Source organism: Melospiza georgiana, chromosome Z, assembly GCF_028018845.1.
Source record: "Melospiza georgiana isolate bMelGeo1 chromosome Z, bMelGeo1.pri, whole genome shotgun sequence".
Taxonomy (NCBI): Eukaryota; Metazoa; Chordata; class Aves; order Passeriformes; family Passerellidae; genus Melospiza; species Melospiza georgiana.
In genome coordinates this window covers 34,472,368-34,494,302 of record NC_080465.1, presented here as the reverse complement: position 1 = coordinate 34,494,302, position 21,935 = coordinate 34,472,368, and the positions used below count along the sequence as shown (strand labels likewise).

Sequence of the window (21,935 nt, the reverse complement as noted above, 5' to 3'; positions counted from 1 at the left end):
GTGTCTCTAAGACTGACATTAACACTTGCTCTAAGTTGTCAGGGAAACATTTCTTTAGTGCACATTACAAATTCTAAAACTGAAGAGAGAGGTGAAAAAGAAAGTCGAAGTGTTAGTTATGGCAGAATGTGTGATGCATCTAAATGAACCAAGAAAGCTCTCCACCAGATGGCGCTGCAGGAACTGTTTCAAACATTTGGAAATGGCGATTCTGACACACACAAGGAACCCTATAGAAACTGGCAGAAGACAAACTGAAAAATCCCTCGAACAGATGAAACTATTGCTGATCAAAAGCTACTACCTGTGTTCTTCAATTTATGTCCTTACTAACCTCTAGTTAGTTAACCAAACCAAAACAAAGCCACAATGCACTTGCCATCAAAACTAAATTCCTGAAAAGCAAAATATTGGTTCAACAGGATGAATTTTTTTCTCCTAGAATTCAAATAAAAGGGGAAGATGCTGGCATTTCAGAAATGCAAATTTAAATACTTAGGAACAGTATAAACAACATGGAAAATGAAAAGAGCAACAAAAAAAGGCCTCAGAATGATCAACCAAAGGAAATTCTGCTTTCATAAAAAGATTACCATTTTAAAACTCCTGATCTCTCTTGTCTGCAAGTCTGAACACCCAAATGCAAGTGTTTCAGTACAAGAATTCTATTTCCCTCTGAATGTTTACATTTTTGTTATCATCATCATCATCCTAACGCTAATCATGATCAGCCAATAATGAAAAATATGAGGCAGCACAGCAATCAGCAGAGTAGGGTATTACAGTCAAAAGCAATACAGATGTGGTGTTTTGGAGAAAATATACATCTAATGGTTTTTTATTATTTTATACTGTCCTAACTCACCACCTCCAACGACATTCTTTTCATGGTTAAAACAGACTCCACCCACCGAATAAAAATAAAAGAAGGGTTGATTCCACATGGCTAGTAAAGGAGCAAGCTAGTTACAGGAAAGTATTTCCTGACACTTCTGGCCAAATCAAGTAGTTCCTAAGTCATAAGCAAAAGGAACTTATTCTGACCTTAGTGTATCCTATGTGCCTCGCTTCTTTCTCATAATTTATACTGGAAAAGATCATCTATAATATATATTTAATAAACACTTGTTAAACACTCACATATCTTCAAAAAGTATGATGAACAACTCCTGTTTTCAGGAATCAAGTTTCAAATTGAATTTGAAAACTCTGTAGCATGAAGTCCCTGAATTACAACCTAAATCACTAGCACCACACAGTATAAAATACCAGATCTTTCTGTGAGCTGAATTGTTACCTCAGCAATGCTAAGCATGCCCATTTTATAAGCATTCATTACTTTATTATTCCTGACACCATATGCACACAGAGCAAGATGGAATTGGAAATTACACATGTGTATCAGCTGAAGTTTTGTTAGTTGGAAAACATTCTACTCATTCATGCAAAAAATGACTTGTACTTTCAAACAATACACTTCCTTATACTTGAAAATATTTTTATGCAGGCACTGGACACTGTCCAATGTGATCCAATGTGCAAATCATTTAAACATACCATTTTGTATAAAACAGGAGGTATGTTTAAAAGGTGGTATGTTTATACCTTAGGGTAATACCTTGATATCTGAATATCATCTTTGGTTATTCATACAAACAAAGAGAGAACTTTGCTGAGCAGCTCAAGATTTACCATACTTTCAACTGCTGCCATGAAATAACATTCAATAGCAAAAAATTTTTATTTGAACATCACATCTTTTGTTGAGAAACTGACTTTACCTGTACGAAGGTGAGAGCGGCTTTCTGTAATAAGCACTCAGCATAGCAGATTTCAGCATGCATTTCCTCTATATAAGAAAGAAAAGTTATTTACTATCAGCAATGTCATTGTCAATACTGTCTTCTTGGGGTCAATGGAACAAACAAAATGCTGCCAAGACAAGAAAGAAAAAAAAAGAAAAAAAGAAAAAAAAAAAGCAAAATTCTGCTGTTGCCATTTCAGTAATTGCTGAGTAATAGCTCTAACACAGAAATCCCAACAGAATTCTTCTATTTCCCTTCTTCTCAGACAACACATTGTCAGAGCTGAACTCAGTCTATGGCAAAAGCTACTTGACATTCTGGTAGATGGGTCTCCTACAATTTTCATTGATTCTAAGCTTAAGAGCCCACTGCAACTCAGTCTTTCAGGCCTCCTTCCACATCTTACAAGAAATTTCTGTAAATGAATATTAACCCTCATGGAGGTTCAGGCTTTTCCTACATCCACTGAGACATTATGAACAGGTTTTCACCAAATCATGCTTAACAAACTGAAAGCCCCAGGCAGACTTTCTGTCCTCATGCAGCACTAAAGTACATTTGATTTAACACACATGACACAAGTTGCTCTGCACCCATGCTGCAAGACCAGCCACATGCACAAGGCTGCTGTATGTACAGTGCATACGTGGTGAGTTTGATGTGTCCAAGTATTAAAGAGGATTCTTGTGCCAGGTTAGAAAAAAATGCATACTTGACTCTGCCTGAATCAGAAATAGGAGATCAGCATTTTCAGAGCCATGAACAATGTACTGATACCATTTCCCAAAACACCTTAAGGCAAAACAGACAAGCACAAAACTTGTTAATATATACAGATTCCAATGCAACTGATGACAAGGATGTACTCCTCCGAGTCAATGGTTCTTAAACTTTTGGGAGCTCTCTTAAGTCAAAAAAAGGAAGTTTCCCTTCAGTCCTATAATGTGTTGTGAAAGGCATTCCTTTCTTAATTCATGCATGCTCAGAGACAAAAAAACCCCATTAGCCTGAATTCTCCACTGAAGCTTTGCATTCAAATTAGAAAAGATTATATACATGATTTGCATGTTTATTACTGTAAGACACGAGTAAAGTCAGAATTAAGCATATTTGTATACATTGGCAGGGATAGTTTTGAGCTTTTTTCACTTTTTTATTTTAACTGTGTTATTTAACTACTTACCTTCAGTCAACTGATCCACTGTCTGTTTAGAAACTAGATTGGACAAGGATTCCACCACTGTGCTTCTTTTCCTGAATCTAAATAGGTTGTGCATGGAAGAAAAGAAAGCCATACATTTCAACACAAACCTGAATTTAATAACTGGAATTCTTAAAAACTTCCAACCAAAATTTACAGAGATTCTTAGCAAAACGATCATGTGTCAACAGTTTCAATTCTTTCAGTAGTCTAAAGACTTGTATGCCTCTAGGCTAAAGAGCCTATCCAACATTAAATGCATGCTTGCAATTTCCATTAATCTACATTAAATGCATGACAGCTTCAACCCCACTGCCACTCACTAGCTACAGAGGTGTCACTGATGCTGGGCAAGACACTTTAACTGGAATTCAGAGTTTTATGAATTGTGTTTTTCTGTTTCTTAAACATGCACACAAAATTAGAATGAAAAAATGAAAAGGAGCTCTGTTTTCAACAAACATGTTTCAGTATTTTATGGTGGTTTATGCCAGATAAAATGCCACAAAATCACACACTTTACTTCCAAGAGATCTCAACTCACATTTTAATTCCAAAAATTAATTTTTGGAAAAAAAATACAGACGACTCAGCATTATGAAGAAGCTAGAGAAACAATGCTATATTCAGAAAATGAATGCACTCTGTAAGCCAAGGAGTCACTGATTATAAATACTAACCATTAGCTTATCATTTTTGTTTACACTACACATTGACAATTGTGGGATCCTGAGAAGAAGATTATAACACTACACATTAACATAATGCACACAAGAAAAGAGTCAATTAAGGTACATGTAGTTATGGTAATTCTTCAACTTTGAACATTTAATTGCCTTTCTCTTGCATTTTTATGAGTTTTGAGACAGACTAAACCAGAGTACTCATGAATTAAAGTTTATATCCTGCAGAGATGAAATCCTGTACTGCAGCTGTCTAGAATTAGAGGCACATCTAATCTTCAGACACACTAAACAACACAGTTCAGATGAAACTGCAAATTGATAGCACGTCCAAAAAAGATGCAGAAACTGCTGACTCCTTCTCTTCTTCAGACAGCATCTGATAATGTTTTCTCATTTCTTTTTTGCCATGGCTAAGATGATGATAATGTTAAATGTCTAAACTAATATTTGGCAGTCATTTTTTGGGAAATAATTGTGATAAAACAGATTAACCAATATTGAAGAAGAGATTTGTTTAAACTTTAGCTTCCACAACCCGTTCTCTAAGGTTTTTTTTTTGCTGTTCAAAGAAAGACCAGAAGCAAAAGGTTCAGTCCAGATAATTTCTGATGTGAGCAACAGAAATTGCTCTTAATCGTTAATTTTAAGGTAATCTAAACACATTTGTAACAACAAAAACTTATTTGGTTTTCAGCAGAAACCTTAGTACAAGCTTAATTGTATCAGACTATTGGTCCAACCTTTGGAAACAACTTTTTTAAGATGTTTGCATGCTGAGAGGGGACAATTCAAAATACAGGCCTTGAAACTTTTGGAAAAACAAGAGGTCACAGATGCCAATGGCTCAGACAGTTGAAAAATGTCAGTTTATGTGTAGGTCTACACAGTGAAACAATCATTTAACTAAATGTAGTAGCTATTAATACCCACACAGGACAAGTCTGTTGTTGCCACAACACCATGTTGAAAAATATCTTCACCAGTAATGTAGTGGGACTTACTCCACCTTAACAAATTTAGGCCACTCTCATACAGACAAGAGCCTGCTTTTAAAACATACAGAGAACTGGGGTATGTCACAAATAATACTTTTTGGATTTAGTATCTCATTACGGTTGGGATTGCTTGGGCTCACCTTTGGCAGGTTTGCAAAGCATCCTTCATTGTAGAAATCCCCAATTGTATATCCTGCTGTTCAAAGGTCATTGCAGCTTGCATAACTAAAATAGTGCTGTATCCAAGTGCATGGTACATACTATCTTTGGACCTAGGGAAAACATGAATGTTGTGCATTTAAGCAACACTTTACATTGCAATACAAAATTAAATGCAGAGACACTTGTGTAAATTTGTGAAAAGATGGAAGAATTAAGCAGGAAAGTAACAGATCTGATAATATAATCTACAAATGTTTATTGGATAATTAGGACTTAAATAGCCTTGAATACACATCATTTTAGCTCACTTTCTCGACTTGTTAGAGAGAGCTCACATCTCATGAGTTCATAATAGATAAGGATAATAAATTTCAGGGTGAGACTTCAAAAACAACGTCTCCTGAGTTTTATTTTCCCTGACCTTGGAGCAAGAAAGATCCTGGTATTCCAACAGTAATATCATCTTCCACTGAGCTTAACTGCAACTAATTCTAAGAGATAATATTCCTGGCCTACTGCCTTCCTCACATGAGCTCTCCAGACCACTAAAAGCAAACACTTGATAGCTGCGTCATCCTTCTGATGTTTCATTTAAAGCTGTCTTTGAGCTTGTTTGTACAACATCAACCAACATATCACTCTTAATCCATTCTTACTAGCACCATACAGAGGGAGAATATTACTTCACTCTATTGACATTGGCTACATATCCCTCTTGCCAACACATCCCTCAATACCACGTGCCCCTTTCAGACACAGACAAGAGAAGAATGGTGGATGGGATTCAGATCCCAGTCCTAAAGATCAGCCACTCCGACTGCCTCCTGATGAAGTCACAGGTAAGACAGGTTTCATCTGTGATCTTCTCCATATTCTTTAATTCCCTACATCTGCACTGCCATACTTTTCTTCTCAGTGGAAGAAAGGCAACAGGGGAACAAGGAAAATAGTCAGAACATAAAAAGATGAGCTTAAAGATAAGCACCAAAGTCAAACATAATAAAAAACATAACCAAAAGACTATTCTGGAGCTTTGCTCCAGCTTTTCTGTATTGTCAAAAACCGTTTCATTTTACAAATTATTTGATCAAAGATGCATTGAATATGGTCTTGCTCCCCAGCCTTTCCCCTCTGCTTGACAGACAGCTAGAGTGATCAACTCTACAACATCACAATTCAGTGCTTCATAAACAATGTTAGATGTCTTTAATGACCCAAAAAAAAAAGTTTAAAAAACCATAAATATGGAGAAATTTTGGAAAAAAGAGAATAAATTAAAATTACTATCTTCAGACACTTTAAATTAACCTTCGGGTATTAAATACTGTCTGTTTAAAACAACAACTTCAGGAAATAACAGAATCTCACCATGGACGAAGTAGTTCCAGCGCTTCAGAGAACTTATTGTTTAGAAATAAGTTCAGTGCCATTGAACATTCTTCCAGAGCACACTTGAGATCCATCTTGGATGCCCTAAAAAACAGATTCTTAGTTTACTCAAACTGTAAATATAAACAAAAATATTTTAAATGCCTTTTTGTTATGCAACACAGGTCTTTTGCGGTGATTTTTTCGTAATTTAATTTTTCAAAACTAAAGCATATGCTTGACACTTTATCTATGTTACACAGGTGCATTGCTTATTTAAGTGATGTTTATAGCTCTGTCCTCCTAATCTTACCAGAAAAATTCTCAAATTTTATCATCATGTCCAAGCTCTCAATCTTTCCCATCAGTAGAAATGCTGTTCCAGACTCTGTGCTCATATTAGAATCTCAAAAGAGGTCACAAGACAATATTTTAATCTAAAAAAATCAGTAAAGACACATACAGCGAACAGGTACACTACAAATAGTTCTGTCAGAAACCTAGCTATGCCAATAGCTTTTGTTCATCCTAATTCACTTCAAGTAAAAGCACTTGCACTTGCTTAAGCAGAACCCATCTCAACAAACACATTCTTTGGCCAGTTCTGTCTGAAATACTCAGGGGCACTCACAGATTATTCCGTGGGCCAAACCTGGGACAAACTGACAATCATGGCAGTGACATACTGCCAGAGGCTACACAGCCATCAATGTGCACAGATGGATCTGGAAAAGATAATCTCTCTACAGCTTTAAAACAACAGGTTTAAACTAGATAATGGGCTTTCTCCAAGTACAGTTAAGCAGTGGTAAGCAACAGATCATGTCAATGAGATAAATATTTAAGTACTGAACTGAAGTGAAGAACTGTAAAGGAGGAATTTAAGAAAAGAACAACAGAGGAGTACAGCTGCTCTAACAGTTAAGACACGCACAAAACAAAGAGTGGGGTGAAAATATGAAAATATGACTGGACAGGGGGCTTTTTTGCCCTCCAAAGAACAGTCTTGAAATGGCTTATAAAGATCAAAATTTTTTTAAATCATTCAATTTTATTAAATAATTCCAGGAATATCATCTGCTAGCAAAAACATTCCAAATAAGTACTTTTAACTACATTTAAAGGCTGATTTTTTTCCTAGTACACAAGCAAGGACCTGAGTTAGTCCCTTAATAACACATTATCCCTACCCTCTGTGCGTTCCCATGCTTTTGTATCTTCTTTTCACATCTGTGTCTAATGAAACTCTTTTCACTTGGTCCATGCCTAGTTAGATTACTCATTCCATTTGCTCTGCCTTTCCTGCTAGGAAGAATGGGTTAGTTGCTTTCAAAAGTTTTTCAAGAAGGTAAAAACAAAAGGTGGGAAGAGAGTGGGGAGGGATTTTTTCCTTCCTTTAAATACCAAATTGGCACTAGTTGTCTTTAGTGGCAAAATAAAAAACACCACCACCACCACATCAGTAACTGAAGTTCATACCTACTAGACACCAAGAATTAGTTTTTATTTCTTCATACTTGCACACTACAATTATTTTGTGACTAGCACTGAAGCAGTGGCCTGTTCCAGGTCTGTCCCCAAACAAATGCCAAGATCAGTACTAAGGTGCGTGGAATCTTCAAAATTACAGAGGACTAATGGCTCTTTTGGTCCTCTCCTCCTTGCAGGCATGGTTACTAACTTTGTGGTGGGCCAAGAACTCTGTCAGCCATGGGAACAGAAAAACCCCTTGTGAGGCAATTTTCTGCTTCACATACTATGGAGAATATGAAGGGTGATCTGAAGTCAAGAGAGGGAAGAGAATGGCAAACAAGGCATGTATAATCATACAGTTCATAAAACAATCTGAAGAAACATAGACCACTGGTAACTACAGGTAATTTAACAACTGATGAAAGCCTTAAAACACTAAGTTTCAATATACTGGTGTTCAGCCTCAAAACAGTATGCTTCCCACATGAGAAGCATGAGCAGAGAAATAGTATCACAGTACTCCACCATTGTAGCACTTCTCCGAAGGCAAGGACCAAGATATAAGGGCAACGTTTTGTTTTCAACTGCTTTACTAAGCCTCATCTTAATGAACAGAAATACATTTTCTGTACTTGTATGTTGTAAATCTGCACACTTCCACCTCTGCAATCAGAAACTGCTGGAACTTCCACTGGACAGAAAACCTAATCTTTATTTCATTTAACACACCCATGGACATGACAGCATTTTAGTTGCATGTATGGGTGGTTTGCCATCAGGCTCCCAAATCCCATCACACCACCAGCTTGAGTATCACCACAGTATATCAGTACTTGCAAAGTGATCTCACAAACCACGGTTGTGTAAAGACACAAAACTGTATTTTCCCAGCTAAATGGGTAAGAAACATATCTCTCTAGCACCTGGCTATCGTGTTTTTTTCCCTTTATTACAGACTCGTTCCCCTGATGCTGCCTACATGCGACCAAAGTCTGCAGACAATGCAAACAGTATTCCTTAAGTTAATGCATTTAATGTTCCCTGCATCAAGCATGCAAATGATGTTACTCTGCCACTTCAGACATAAAACTTGGGAAGCCAGTTTTCTCAAACTGTCATTTCTGGTAAGTGAATCATATTCTCTACCAGAAATTTCCTCATTCCTGTTTCATTACTCTCCACATATGTTTTCTAATGTTTTCCTACATCCTGCAGCACAAGAACATAACCAGAAGGATTTGTTGCAACTCAGATTCCTAACTTGATAGCGGAATAGTCAGAAGAAAGGAGCACACTGACTCAGAAGCAACCTGGTTATCTTTGCTGGCATTTCTATGCAGTGGCTCAGAATAAGTACATTTCCTCTTCTACTCCTGAAACATCACAAACTAATTTCTACAGCAAGTTACCAGACTAGCGAACAGTTCAGTCAGTAATGCTGACTCACACTCTCTTTCTGACTCATGCTGTTTTCCTTCTATCTTATTTTTTTCCTTATCTCCCGTCCTGAAATGGACAGGAACTTTATACATTTTAGTACATTACATGAACATACTCTTTAATCTAACCCAGAGCAGATTAAGTTAACACTACTTCCATGATGTTATTATGGATTTTACACCTGGTGTCATGGTTTAACCCCAGGGGACAGTCAAGCCCCATACAGCAGCTCACTCACTTCCCCAGCAGTGGGATGAGGGAGAGAACTGAAGGGAAAAAGCTAGAAAACTCATGGACTGAGATAAAGACAGTTTAATAGGGAAAGCAAAAGCCTCACACACAAGTAATGCAAAAAAGGAACTAACTCACTGCTTTTCATGGGCAGGAAGGTGTTCAGCCATCTCCAGGATAGCAGGGGGCCCTATCACAGATAACAGTGACTTGAGAAGACAAACATCATGACTACAAATGTCCACCCATCCTCCTTCTTCTCCCAACTTTATATACTGAGCATGATGTCGAATGGTATAGAATATCCCTTTGGGGCCCAGTTTGGGTCACCTGCGCCTGCTGTGTCTCTGTCCAATCTCCCACATACATGCAGTCCCCTTGCCTGTGTGACTACACGAAAAGCAGAAAAGGCCTTAGATGTGGGAGGTGGTGATCAGGGAGGTCCCTGAGCAGCAGTAACAAAAATATCTCCATATTATCAACCCTATGTTCAGCACAAATCCAAACACAGCCCCATACGAGATGCTGTGAAAAAGGTTAACTCTACCCTAGCCAAAACTAACACTCATCCACCCCTTATTCCATACCCTTTATGTCACACCAAATGTCACACTTTCCAATACCCTATCACCTTCCCTACTTACCTGTTTTGACAGATATAGAGAAAGACATCATTCCCCTAGTCTGTGGAACACCTTTGTCAAATGTTCATAAAACGTCCAAAAAATATTTTTTTTTGTTGAATCCATGCAGTCTATGACTTTGTCCGTCACCCTTGGTAACAGCCTTTTGTCTTAAGTTGCAAATATAAGATGTGGCTGGGGGTGTAAATTCTATTGCCATCTGTCAGAAGTGGGCAGTTATCTTCTGTTAATTGGGCCACTTGCTAAAACCAGGTGGGGCAGTTTTCTTTATCTCTTCCACAACCCATCCTCCCTCCAGGAAGATATTTTCTGTTAATATGCCATTGAGCCTCACTGTATGACTGATAAAATTACATCATCCCATTGTGAGATGCTCCACCCAGGGGGAGGAGCCAAGCATTCCTACTTGAACATAACCTGAGATTTGGAACACCACAGGCAGCCTTTTCCCACTGGATTCCCAGAGGAGCAGCTTTTTCCACTGGATTCCCAGAGGAAGACCAGGCCCATCTACACTGCCACTGGACCTTCAGAGGAAACCTGCACCCTTTTACAAGACCATTGTTTCAATAGGACCACATCTGTCACTGCAAGAGGACTGCAGCCACCATTCAATCAGACTACTACCAACAGCCTGACCAACAGGGTGTCAGGTTGTATTCTGACTCTGTCAGTATTGTTTTATATTACTGCATTTTTTTTTGTGGTTTTTTATTTTTCCTAATAACTGTTATTACTACTCCCATATCTTTGCCTGAGAGCCCCTTAATTTCAAAATCATAAAAATTCTGAAGGAGGGGGTTTACATTTTCCATTTCAAGAGAGGCTCCTGCCTTCCTTAGCAGACACCTGTCTTTTCAAACCAAGATAATTTTCCAACCAGGCAGCAATGTTTTGCCACAGTTTAGCAGCCCAGATGGGTTTACCCCTAGGTTGCCAGTTATTCTGCTTCCACTGCTGCCACCCCCACCATAGGGCGACCACCCATGAATCAGTACAGAGGTATAAAAAAAGAAGCATTGGCCATTTCTCTCCTTCAGTAAAGTCTAAGGCCAATTGGATGGCTTTCATCTCTCCTTATTTACTCAATTCATGTTCTCCTCCAGCAATTTCTGTGACTTGTCATAGGGGACTCCATACAGCTGCTTTCCCACAAGCAGAAGGATTAATCAGTAAACAAGGCATATTGCTTCTCAGTTTCCGGGAAATTATTATGTACTGGGACTCTTCAGCGCAAGCCTGGTGACATTCCAAAAATCTTTGCCTTCTGGCCAGCTCATGATTAATTCCAAGTTTCCTGGATGAGAAGGGTTTCCTATCCAAACTCTTTATGTGATCAATGCAAAGCCTTTAGTCCTTTTGAGCATCCAACTCAACGCAGGTAACTGGTGCCAGAAGCTGTGTGTGTCAGTACCAATCATCTCTGAAAGGTGTCAGTATCTCCTTTTCAGTTAGAGTATAGTGGGCTTCAGATCCTCTGTATGCTCAGCTCCAAAAACATAGACGTCAGCCTCAAAACTTCCCTGGTGCTTTTTGCCAGAGGCTCCAGGTAGGTCCACTCTCTCCAGCTGCAATAAAAAGCCTGCTTTTTACATATGTTCAGACTGGCCCTATTCAGACTGGCTCGAGGGCTACAGCATGAACTATTTCCTACTTGATTTGTTCAATGGCTTGTTGCTGCTCAGAGGGCTATTTGAAATCATTCTTCTTCCAGGTCACTTGACAGACAGGGCTACAATCAGACTGCAAGCTGGAATGTGCATTCTACAAAATCCCACACCACCTAGAAAGTCTTGTCTTTTTCTTGCTAGTTGTTGAAGACATCACTGTTACCTTAATAAAAACCACTGGGATCTGACAATGTCCATTTTGATTCCTAAAAGCCGGATCTCTGTGTAGGTCCCTTTACCTTATTCTGTTTTATGGCAAAACCAGCTTTTAAAAGGATTGGATTATTTGCTTCTTTTTCTCAAAAACTCCTTCTACTATATTTTCTCACAAAATGGTATCATTAACACACTGCAGGTGTTTCAGAGCTTCACCTTGTTCCAGCCTTCATCAGTCTGTGGCAGATGATACAGCTGTGTTTCATTCTGACTGGCAGTCAATTCCAGGTACTATGGACACAGCTCCAAACAAAAGCAAACTGTGGCCTGCACTCTACTCCCAAAGGGACTAACAAAAACACAACAGCAGTATCAATTGTGGCACCATGTGACTTCCTTTGACTCCAGCTCATATGGAAGTTCCTATAGATCCAGTACACCAGGACTCAGAGGTGGTACAACTTCATTCAAGCCACAGTTTACTGTCAGCCTCCACTCTCCACTGGACTTTCATACTGGCCATACAGGGTTGTTAAAGGTAAGCAGGTCTTGCTGACCACTCTGTGGCTCTCTAGGTGACAAATTAGTTTATAAATGGAAATTGGAGAGTGAGATTGTGAGACACTGTTCCTAGTGCACAGTTGTGGTGGCAATTGGCACCTGCTGTTCTTCAGCCCAAGAGCAAAAGGGATGTCTGAAATTTCCTCAGTCTACAGGGTAGTTATACCAAAGCCCATCAGCAGCGTTTTGAATCCTTCACATATCCTCTCCTGAGACAGTTTATGCCAAGGATGAAGGGAGCCTCTGCTCCCGTCAAGACAGGGTACTTCTACCACTCATGCCAGTCAGGCTAGTCTCAGCTTCCAATGCAGTCAGCTCTTTGGATTGCTCTGTCATCCCAGAAATCCAAATGGATCCATCCCTATGCAGCTTGATGTCATTAGGGTACATTGTGCACCACTGTCTACTGAAGCCTTGTACTCCTGTGGGGCTCCTGTGCCAGGTCATCAAACCCACACAGTCCAATAAACCTGGTTATTTCTTTCCTCCCCTAGGTGGAGGAAGGGCCCCTTCAATACTGGTCACAATGTTTCCTACTATTATCTTGCAGAAATGGACTTGTACTTCTCTCCATATGTTGTACTGCATTAAATAGTTTATTTATTTGTTGTCTTGCAATGGGTTTGGTATTTTGCACTGAATAATATGTTTGTATCACATGGTTTGTTCTGTTTTTCCCCTCTCCCCCAAAGCCCCTGGTGGTGGTGGTGGTCTCTCCCCAGGTCATTCCTCCTCTCACCCCTCCCATCGCTTCCATCCCATTGGCTTCGACACCTCTCCTCCACCCCCCCTCCCCTGGGTTTAAAAGCTCCCACAATGAGACTCTCGATCTCTTTTTTTCTCTCCCAGATCCCCTGGAATAGTTCCATAATAAATGTGGGACCTTCGTCCCGAGGAGAAAGACTGACTCCAGTCTTTTACTTTTTACTTGTAGACTGTGAAGGGCCCGAGGGTCCAGAGCTAGCCAGACTGGACCACCCCCAAAGGCCCCAGGTCAAGCGTACATATACAGAGTCAGTAGTACGATCGGACTGAAAAATCTGCCTGAAAAACTGTTTACTGGAGACTGAAGTAGCAACTTCAAGTTATGGCTGTTTTTCCCTGCAAATCCCACACCAGTGCATCTACAATCAAGGTATTCCCATCCATCCCACTTCCTTGTCTCCTCTCCATGGTCCTGCAGGTAAAACCGTAGGGTGCCCCATGGTGTGTATCCTCTATATCCTCTCTCTCAAAGAAAGAGGATACCTGCTGTCAGTTACTGAAATGTAGGCTCACACAGATGGGGTGTATGACATATTCCCTCCGAGTTGCTGGAGCTCCTGCATCAGTTCATCAGTTAGCTTCTCCACAGATTCTGTGATGGAGGAAGAAATACTGTCTTTATATTACCCGAGCTGCCAAATTGCATCAATTGCTGTTGGTGGTGCATCCATCATCTTTCCAAATTACTGTTGTCAAAGGCACTGTTTCATGTGCCCTTGCTACACTTCATAGAAATTTCTGCAACATGAGTAATTGACACAAGATGTGGTCTGGCTCTGTGGGGACCTGGGTGTTGACCACATGAAAATACTTCATTTCTTGAACAGCTAATTCCCTTAGAAAGTGAGTCACTTTCTCTACAGCAGTCCATCTGTCTAAATTACATGGAATATCATCTTTACAGGGATACCTTCACCCCCTCACACTTGATAAGAATCACGGCCAGAGGTCTTTTCCCCCATTGCTTTGTCAGTGTCTGGGTCCTTGGCAAGTGATCTCAGCCTGGCTCCATAACCACAATTCCACACTGTTGGCTCCATTGTCCCACCAGCACACTAGCTAGGCAGCAACATAGTCAGGGATGACTGCTGAAATCTTCTCATGTCTCCCATAGCTCCCTCAGGGATAGGGATCAATTCATGTCACTTCTGGTTCCTGTGATGGCCTTGATAATGGCTCTGAAAAATCACCCTTGTGATGGTTCTGCTTCATCATCCTCACTCTCCTTGTCATTGACTGTTTTTTGCTAAAGCTTTTTGACTGGGTGATTTTGGTGTATCTTTCTTCTGCTTCTGTGCAGGGTCCACCAACACCAGCCCACGCTGATTCTTTCCTTCAGTGGTTTCAGTGCCATCGCCACAGTTGGTGGGAGTGGAGTAGTCACAGTGTCTTTCAGGTGGCTGGAGCAGCTGCAGAGCCTGTTGTCATCTCACTGTCATATTTAGAGACCTTCTTTTTCTCCTGCAGGTACTAAGCAGTGTTGAACATCGTGACAGAACAACTTTTTTCAAAATTTTAGTAGTCTTTCTGGATTCGGCATTTGATCAGGAGTAAAGGTGCAAGCACACTGAAGATGCTCACTGCCCTAGGTACTGGCCCATACAACCCCAAACACCCTGTCATTCTGCATTATCCAGCTTTAGGGCAGATCTCATGTTATTAGTCTGACCTTAAACAAGCTCTGAACCATATGCAACAACATGCTGGCTCCTGGCAAAAAACCCCAGGCTGTTTTGAAGGGCAGTCAAAGGATATTCAGGAATCTTTAAAATCTTGACTACCAGCCTGGAAGACAAGGAAGGAAAAAAAAAGGAGGAGAAAAAGATATAGGAAGGTGTCTCCCTCATAGGCTGTTCCTCTGAGGAACCAAAAAACCAGAGATGTGATTATTAATTGCTCCCAGCAGGTGACTCCCAAGGCACAAAGGTGCCTGCAATCTTGCATACAGACACATCACGCTGGTGAGCAACGACATTATCATGTGATAAGCCCATTCCATAAAATACAACACACAGAACACATACTGCAAGTAAGGAATTATTTCGATAATATAGACAAAATACGACAAGTATGAGAGCAAATAAATCCATATTGTAACCAGCAACTATTAAACCAATAAAATGAATATTTATAACAATTTTATTTTAACACACTTTAGTCAGATACCTCCTGATCTCAACCCTTTGCGCCCCACACTGGGCACCGAAAGAGACTCGTGTGGTTTAATCCCAGATGACAGCCAAGCCCCATGCAGCTGCTCACTCACTCTCACACTGGTGGGAAGGAAGTGGAAGGGTAAAAGAGCTAGAAAATTTGTGGGTTGAGATAAAGGGAATTCAATTGGGAAAACAAAAGCTCTACAAACAAGCAAAGCAAAACAAGGAATCAACTCACTGCTTCCCATGAGCAGGCAGGTGCTCAGCCATCTCCAGGAAAGCAGGGCCCCATCACACATAATGGTGACATGAAAAGACAAATGCTGTCACTGTGAATGTCCTCCCCTTCTTCCTTCTTCCTCCCACTTTATATAATGAGCATGATGTCATGCTCTGGTCTGGAATATCCCTTTGGTCAGCTTGGATCACCTGAAGTGCAGAATCATATAGAATTAACTAGATTGGAAAAGGCCTTTGAGATCAAGTCCAATCTACGATCAAACACCACTGTGTCAGCTAGGCCATAGCACTAAATGCTAAAAAGAGCCACACCCACTCTTGATTCTTAAACACCTCCAAGGGTGGTGACTCCAGCACCTTCCTGGGCCGCCAAAGCCAAGTCTTTCTTTCTGTGAAGCAATTCTTCCTAATGTCCAACCTGGACCTCCCCTGGTGTAGCTTAAGACTGAGTCTTCTTGTCATGTCACTGGTTGCCTGTGAAAAGAGACTCATCCCCACCTGGCTACAGCCTCCTTTCAGGCAGTTGTAGAGAATGATAAGGGCACCCCTGAGCCTCCTCTTTTTCAGGTTAAACAACCCCAGCTTCCTCAGCCACATCTGACAGCATTTGTGCTCCAGACCTTTAATCAACTCCACTGCCCTTCTCGTAACACACTCCAGCATCTCAACATTCTTCCTAAATTGAGGGCACCAGAACTGGACACAGCTCTTGAGGTGTGGCCTCACCAGCACTGAGTACAGGGGGTCAATCCCTGCCCTGCTCCTGCTGGCCACACTGTTGCTGGCACAGGCCAGGATGCCTTTGGCCTTCTTGGCCACCTGGGCACTGCTGGCTCATGTTCAGCTGCTGTCAGTCACTTCCCTGAGGTCCATTTCTGCCTGGCCACAGTCCAGCCACTCTATTCCAGCCTGGGGCACTGGCTATTGAGGCTAAAGTGCAGGACCTGGCACTTGACCTTGTTAAACTTCATTTTGTTGCACTCCACCCATCGATTGAGCCTGTCCAGGTCCTGCTGCAGAACCCTCCTACCTTCCCTACAGCTCATCGATACTTGCACCCAATTTGGTGCATCTGTGAATTTACCGCAGACATACCTGATCTGCCAATCCAGACTATCAATAAAGATATTTAATGGGGCTGGTCCCAACACTGATCCCTGGGGGGCACCATCAATGAGCAGCCACCAGCTGGATGTGGCACCACTCCCCTCCACTCTCTGGGCCCGGCCATCCAGCCAGTTCTGAACCCAGTGAAGGGTGCTCCTGTCCAAGCCGTGGGCTGCCGGCTTTTCCAGGAGAGTGCTGTGGGAGACAGTGTCAAAGGCCTTGCTGAAGTCCAAACAGACAACATCTACCAGTTGATTCACCTGGTCATAAAAAGAAACCAGGTTGGTCAGGCAGGACCTGCACCTCTGAAATACATGCTGGCTGCCCCTCTCATGTGCCCTCCCAACCTCCTCACCAATGTGGCATTACAGAAGGTGGAAAAGGCCTTGGCTGTGTGTGAGCCCTGCTCACCAGTTACAAAAGCTTCCTTGTATTATCAATCCCATGTTCAGCACAAACCCAAAACACAGCCCCATACCAGCCACTGTGAAGAAAGTTAATGCTACCCCAGCCAAATGAAATAAAAAGGATCAGAAAATTGTGCTATACTGAATGTTACAGCAAGATAATAACGTTACATTACAAGGAGAATAAAATGCTACTGTATTACAGTCCTGACACTTTAGGCATTTTTTTCCCCAAGAGATAGCATTTTTTAGGTTTTCCTCTCACTGCTATTTCAAATTTCTTTCAGGAAAAAAGAGGAAATGTTGTGAATCCCAGCAATAGTTTGTGTACTTTGTGTTTGATGATAAACTAATGAAATTATTCTAATTCAGTGGGAATATACTGTCCATAAGCAAGTTAATTATTAGCAACTTTAAGTAGGTTCTTCTAACAAGCTACTTGGAACCACAACAGAAACAAAGCATAAGAATACAACCTGAAAACCCCAGACATACTGGAATACTCACTTATTAGGACAACAGTCCTCAAGATGAACAAAGAACGAAAACATTATTAATTTAAAGCATCAGAACAGTTTACAACTTAAGTTCCTTTCATTTTTTCCCCCCTCTGTAGATTAACAGAAAAAGGGAGCATAACTACCAGCCTAAAAAAAGGAAAAGTCAGTGCATTAGTATTTAAAAGTTATGTACACATGAGTAATGAGTTAGGCAATGACATGCATCTCTCTACATCAGGGTTTAGTCTAAGAGTATTCCTGAAAAGCTATTATATAGCTGAAGTTGAACCTTAACTTGGTATATGTGGCTATCTTTGTATTTGCAGAAGATTTAGTAAGCTTTTAACAATCACCCCAGGTGCAGTGATTTACCAACTCTTCTCTTAGAAGGGGTTTCAGGAGAATGGGAGAACTGCAGAAAAAAATTTACCTGTAATCTATCAGTGCTTTCCACCTTTTATATTAAATCTTTAGAACTGGGTCCCACATCACCTTTTTAACATCAGCTAGACTCAAGTGTTCAAGCAACACTTTACATGAATAGGGATTGAAGAATTTAGTTCTTAAACTTCTAAAACATTTTGTTGGCTTTTTTTACAATACGGCCAAAATAATCAGCCTTATCTGATAAACAACACTGAATTGCCAGCAAATTGGTTTCGTTCAGCTGTTCTAATCAAAGGTAGCCTCACTACAGTTACTAAAATGTTTGTAATGATTAGTGAGAATAAAGCAAAATTTTAAGTAATAAAGACCACAAAAAAGTGAAACTAGCAATAACTGTTTTAAGATAATCATATTAAGATGCAAATCTGACACAAACTAAAGGAAAAATAAGGTCTTCTAAAAATGCAGGAAATATGGAGAAAATTCTATTTTGAGTACAAGTATCAAGAAAACAAGATGCATTACAATTAAGAGAAAATTTTCCCAGGACATAAATGCTGTAGCCAACAAGTGACCCTTAACATTTAGATGAGCTAAATCAGAAAGAAAGTATTTTAGAGGCATTTACTTTCATAAACTTAAATAAGTATCACCTTGTGTGTGAACTACAATATCGGCAGCAAGAAGCTACCATATGTAGTACTCTTCTTGAACAGCATTTATCCAAGTGTGTGCTGGAGTATTTACTGCCAAACTAACGATGACAAAAACAGCTTTAAAACGGATTGCTCTCAGTTGGTTCTTGTCTTCTGTAGGAAGATTGTTAAGTCAAATAGTCATAATATGCTGTCAAAATCTGATACTGTCACTATACAGAATGTTTATATGCTTCCTGAAGTAGATCTTTCCCTTTGCAGCAATGAATTGGTTCAAGAAAACTCAATATTGAACTGCTTATATTTTACCATATCAAAAAGAGTAACTATCTTAAACAGCCACAACATGACTTCTTAACAGGAATTAACAGTTGATCCTCAGTAGAATCTATCCCATACTTTCATTTTCTTGGCTAGAAGGCTCTGACTATTTTTGTAAACTGCTCTACTTCAACTTTAGGATCCCTTGTAATGTCCAAGAACAGTGATAATTTTAAAGTTTTTTACTTGACAGGAATCCTTTTCTCTTCCCTCCACATACCAAGGGAACTATGTGCAAACCACACTATGCTTTTTCCACACACCTGACCCTGAGCTGAGTACTTCCATGCCTGCTTAGCATAAAATAAACTCAAATCCAGCCCTCCCATGCAGAGGGCCCAGGGCCTGCCACTAGGGCTGAAATGCCCCAGCCCTAAAGATGCCAAAGCAGGCAAGGAGAAACACCCCTCTACAGTTAGGGTGAGAAGTGCCTCCCTCCCATAGGCCTTTGCAGGCACATGTTAATGTCTTGAGTTCTATTAGTTTGTACAGTTGTTCCACCCAGTTCAGCCCTCGTTCACCATATTTGTACATTCCCTAGAATGTTCTCCCCTCTCCTGATCCCACTTTGTTGCAGTGCTCCATTCCTATTACTCTACTGATTCCCCTGGTCGGCTGTCTCTGCTCTGCACCACTTCCACCTGTTCCCATTGGTCCTTGACCCTCAGATCAACCCCTTTTTCCCACATAAAATTCTGTGCCACTCAGCCCAAGTTCATCTTTGTCCCTGGACCCCCTCCAAAGCAATAATCAGCTTTTGGTTCTCCAAACAAAGACCTTCCCCTCTTTTGTCAGCCATTGTAGCAAGTGTGCTCTGGACCCCAAGAGCGCTGGTCGCTCTCAGAAGAGCCTGCTGAAGCACACTGCTTCACTCCCAGTCTCCTTGGAAGACCTTCTCCCAGCCAGCATCAAAAGCTGGACTAAAATTACAGTATCAAACATCACAGTTTACAGGTCACAGACATAATAAATCAAACATCACTTCATGTTCATGTCTTGCATAACTTCACACTGCGAAAATGCACTTGATGTCCTCTTGCCTGGTTTTACTATACAGCAGTAATCCAAAACATTTGAAAAACTGTCACCACCATATTACTACTCTTTTTTTTAAACTGAAATGGCTCAGACACCTTGTATTACTGCAGCAAAAGTCTGTTCCTGGCAGAATTCTTTTTGCCGTGTTTTAATTTTAAATGATGCTTCAGATTAGAAGCATGTCACTAGGACAAGAATACTAACATCCTTATTTCTGCAACATTTAAAAATCATACATTAAGAAAAAGGTAATTGTTAAGGAACAGGTTCTTTGTTGATTTCTGTCAGTCCTCAAACATTCAAACACTGGAAGTCCTGTTATAATCTACTGTTACTTCAGTCTCCGTGAAGGAGAAAGAGGAATCCTCCTTTGCTGTGGCAGAGACTCCTTCTGCCTAGCTCTGTAAAACACTATACAAACCCCATATCTTTTATTTTCTTTGACTATTTTATCTTCCACCGACATGTGTCAATTCCTCTTGGATAAACACCTTTCCTCTGTAAGGTTTCTCATTCTTTCAATAAACTTTAAGTAGAAAACACAGACTGTGTGTCTGTGAGTAATATCGTGTTTATTTAAGGAAACACCAGTGAAGTATGGCTCTTAATACCTTTTTAATGTTCATCCAAATAGAGGGCAGTCTCCTGTGTCTGAAAAGCTTGCAGGATTGCTTATCTCCTTGTGAACACGTTTTTCTGATGTTTTGTCCTTAAAATACCTATTTTAAGGCAGCATTTGATGTTTTTATATGCACAGCTAGTAACTGCAAAGATTTGAAATGTCCAACAGGAACCACTTTCACATAAAGACTAGCATAGACCCATGTGTATTCACTGTACCTGAGCAATCATACAGACAACTCAGATATTATTTCTGTCTGGAAATATTTCTTCAAATAATTTTCTTCATGTTTTGAAAGCACTGGACTTCTCACCTCTAAGTTTGTAATTTTAAAAGAAAAATGGCTTTTGCATCTTATCCCTCTCATGCATCACTCATATACCCAACAACAGTAATACCTGTTTTCTGTCTAGTGCTGTACCAAAATTTAGATTCAATCCCTTCTTAAAGGACAGTATTAGATGCTATCACTTTTATTAGTCATTTGCACAAAGATGCAGCACAAGTCATCACACCGAAGGTGAGAAACTTGTAGAACTGCCTTCCTGTAACAGAGCAGTGGGTTGCACTAGTGCTCATGACAAAAGCCCACCAAGAGCATCATGAAATGAAGCAAAATAACTTGTAAAATCCTACTGAGATAGTCTGTTAGATCTACATTTTATGTTCTAGAGTTCTTAGTGAAGGATGGCTGAAGGTATTACAATCCACGCACATAGGAAATGTTCAAAACAGCTTTTTAGTTGGGTTGTATTTTCTTATACAAGGGATTACTCTATATCTCATAAGTGAGAGACTTCTGTATGATTTGGTTTAAACAAATACAAGCAGAAATGCACAACCTTTAGGAATAATTCCTGTATAAAGTCTGAACCTAAGGAATTCTCATCAATGCACATTATTCTGAGGGACAACTGACATATGCAAGAAATTGCACACAACCCTCAATCCCACACAATGCTACAGCTGGCATATGTCTTTCAGTATCTTGTTGGACAGGTACAGGACTCAGCCTCTGAAGGGTCATCAGGCAAGCCTCATGAAGCTAAAATTTTCTTCTTTCGCCTATAGGCATGCCATGCACACCTTTCACCCAGAGAATAATTCAGAAATGCAGAATCAAATTGAGTAACCTGTCTCACAGCTGAACATTTCTTGCTGCAAAGATACTAAAGTATATTACGTCCTTGATAATTCTGGAGAAATATAAGATCACGTGATCAATATTTTTAAAATGAGAACAGAAAAATTGTTGCAAACTTTTTTATCATTTAATCTAAAACTCAGTGTTCAACACCATTTATAAACACAGAACAGAAAAATGGCTAAATGCTGTAAGAAAAA

At 40.1% G+C, this 21,935-nt stretch overlaps 1 protein-coding gene across 2 annotated transcripts in view; it reads right to left on the bottom strand.

Moving 5' to 3' along the window:
* The window catches only part of TTC39B (tetratricopeptide repeat domain 39B), a 74,052-nt gene that overhangs the window by 17,919 nt on the left and 34,198 nt on the right, over positions 1-21,935 (bottom strand). For both annotated transcript variants that reach the window (XM_058043969.1, XM_058043970.1), the window contains 4 exons: positions 6,218-6,322; positions 4,828-4,959; positions 2,989-3,065; positions 1,782-1,849 (listed from right to left, as the gene is read on the bottom strand). In XM_058043969.1, coding sequence (XP_057899952.1) covers positions 1,782-1,849; positions 2,989-3,065; positions 4,828-4,959; positions 6,218-6,322 — 382 coding nt within the window. The remainder of the gene's footprint in view (positions 1-1,781; positions 1,850-2,988; positions 3,066-4,827; positions 4,960-6,217; positions 6,323-21,935) is intronic.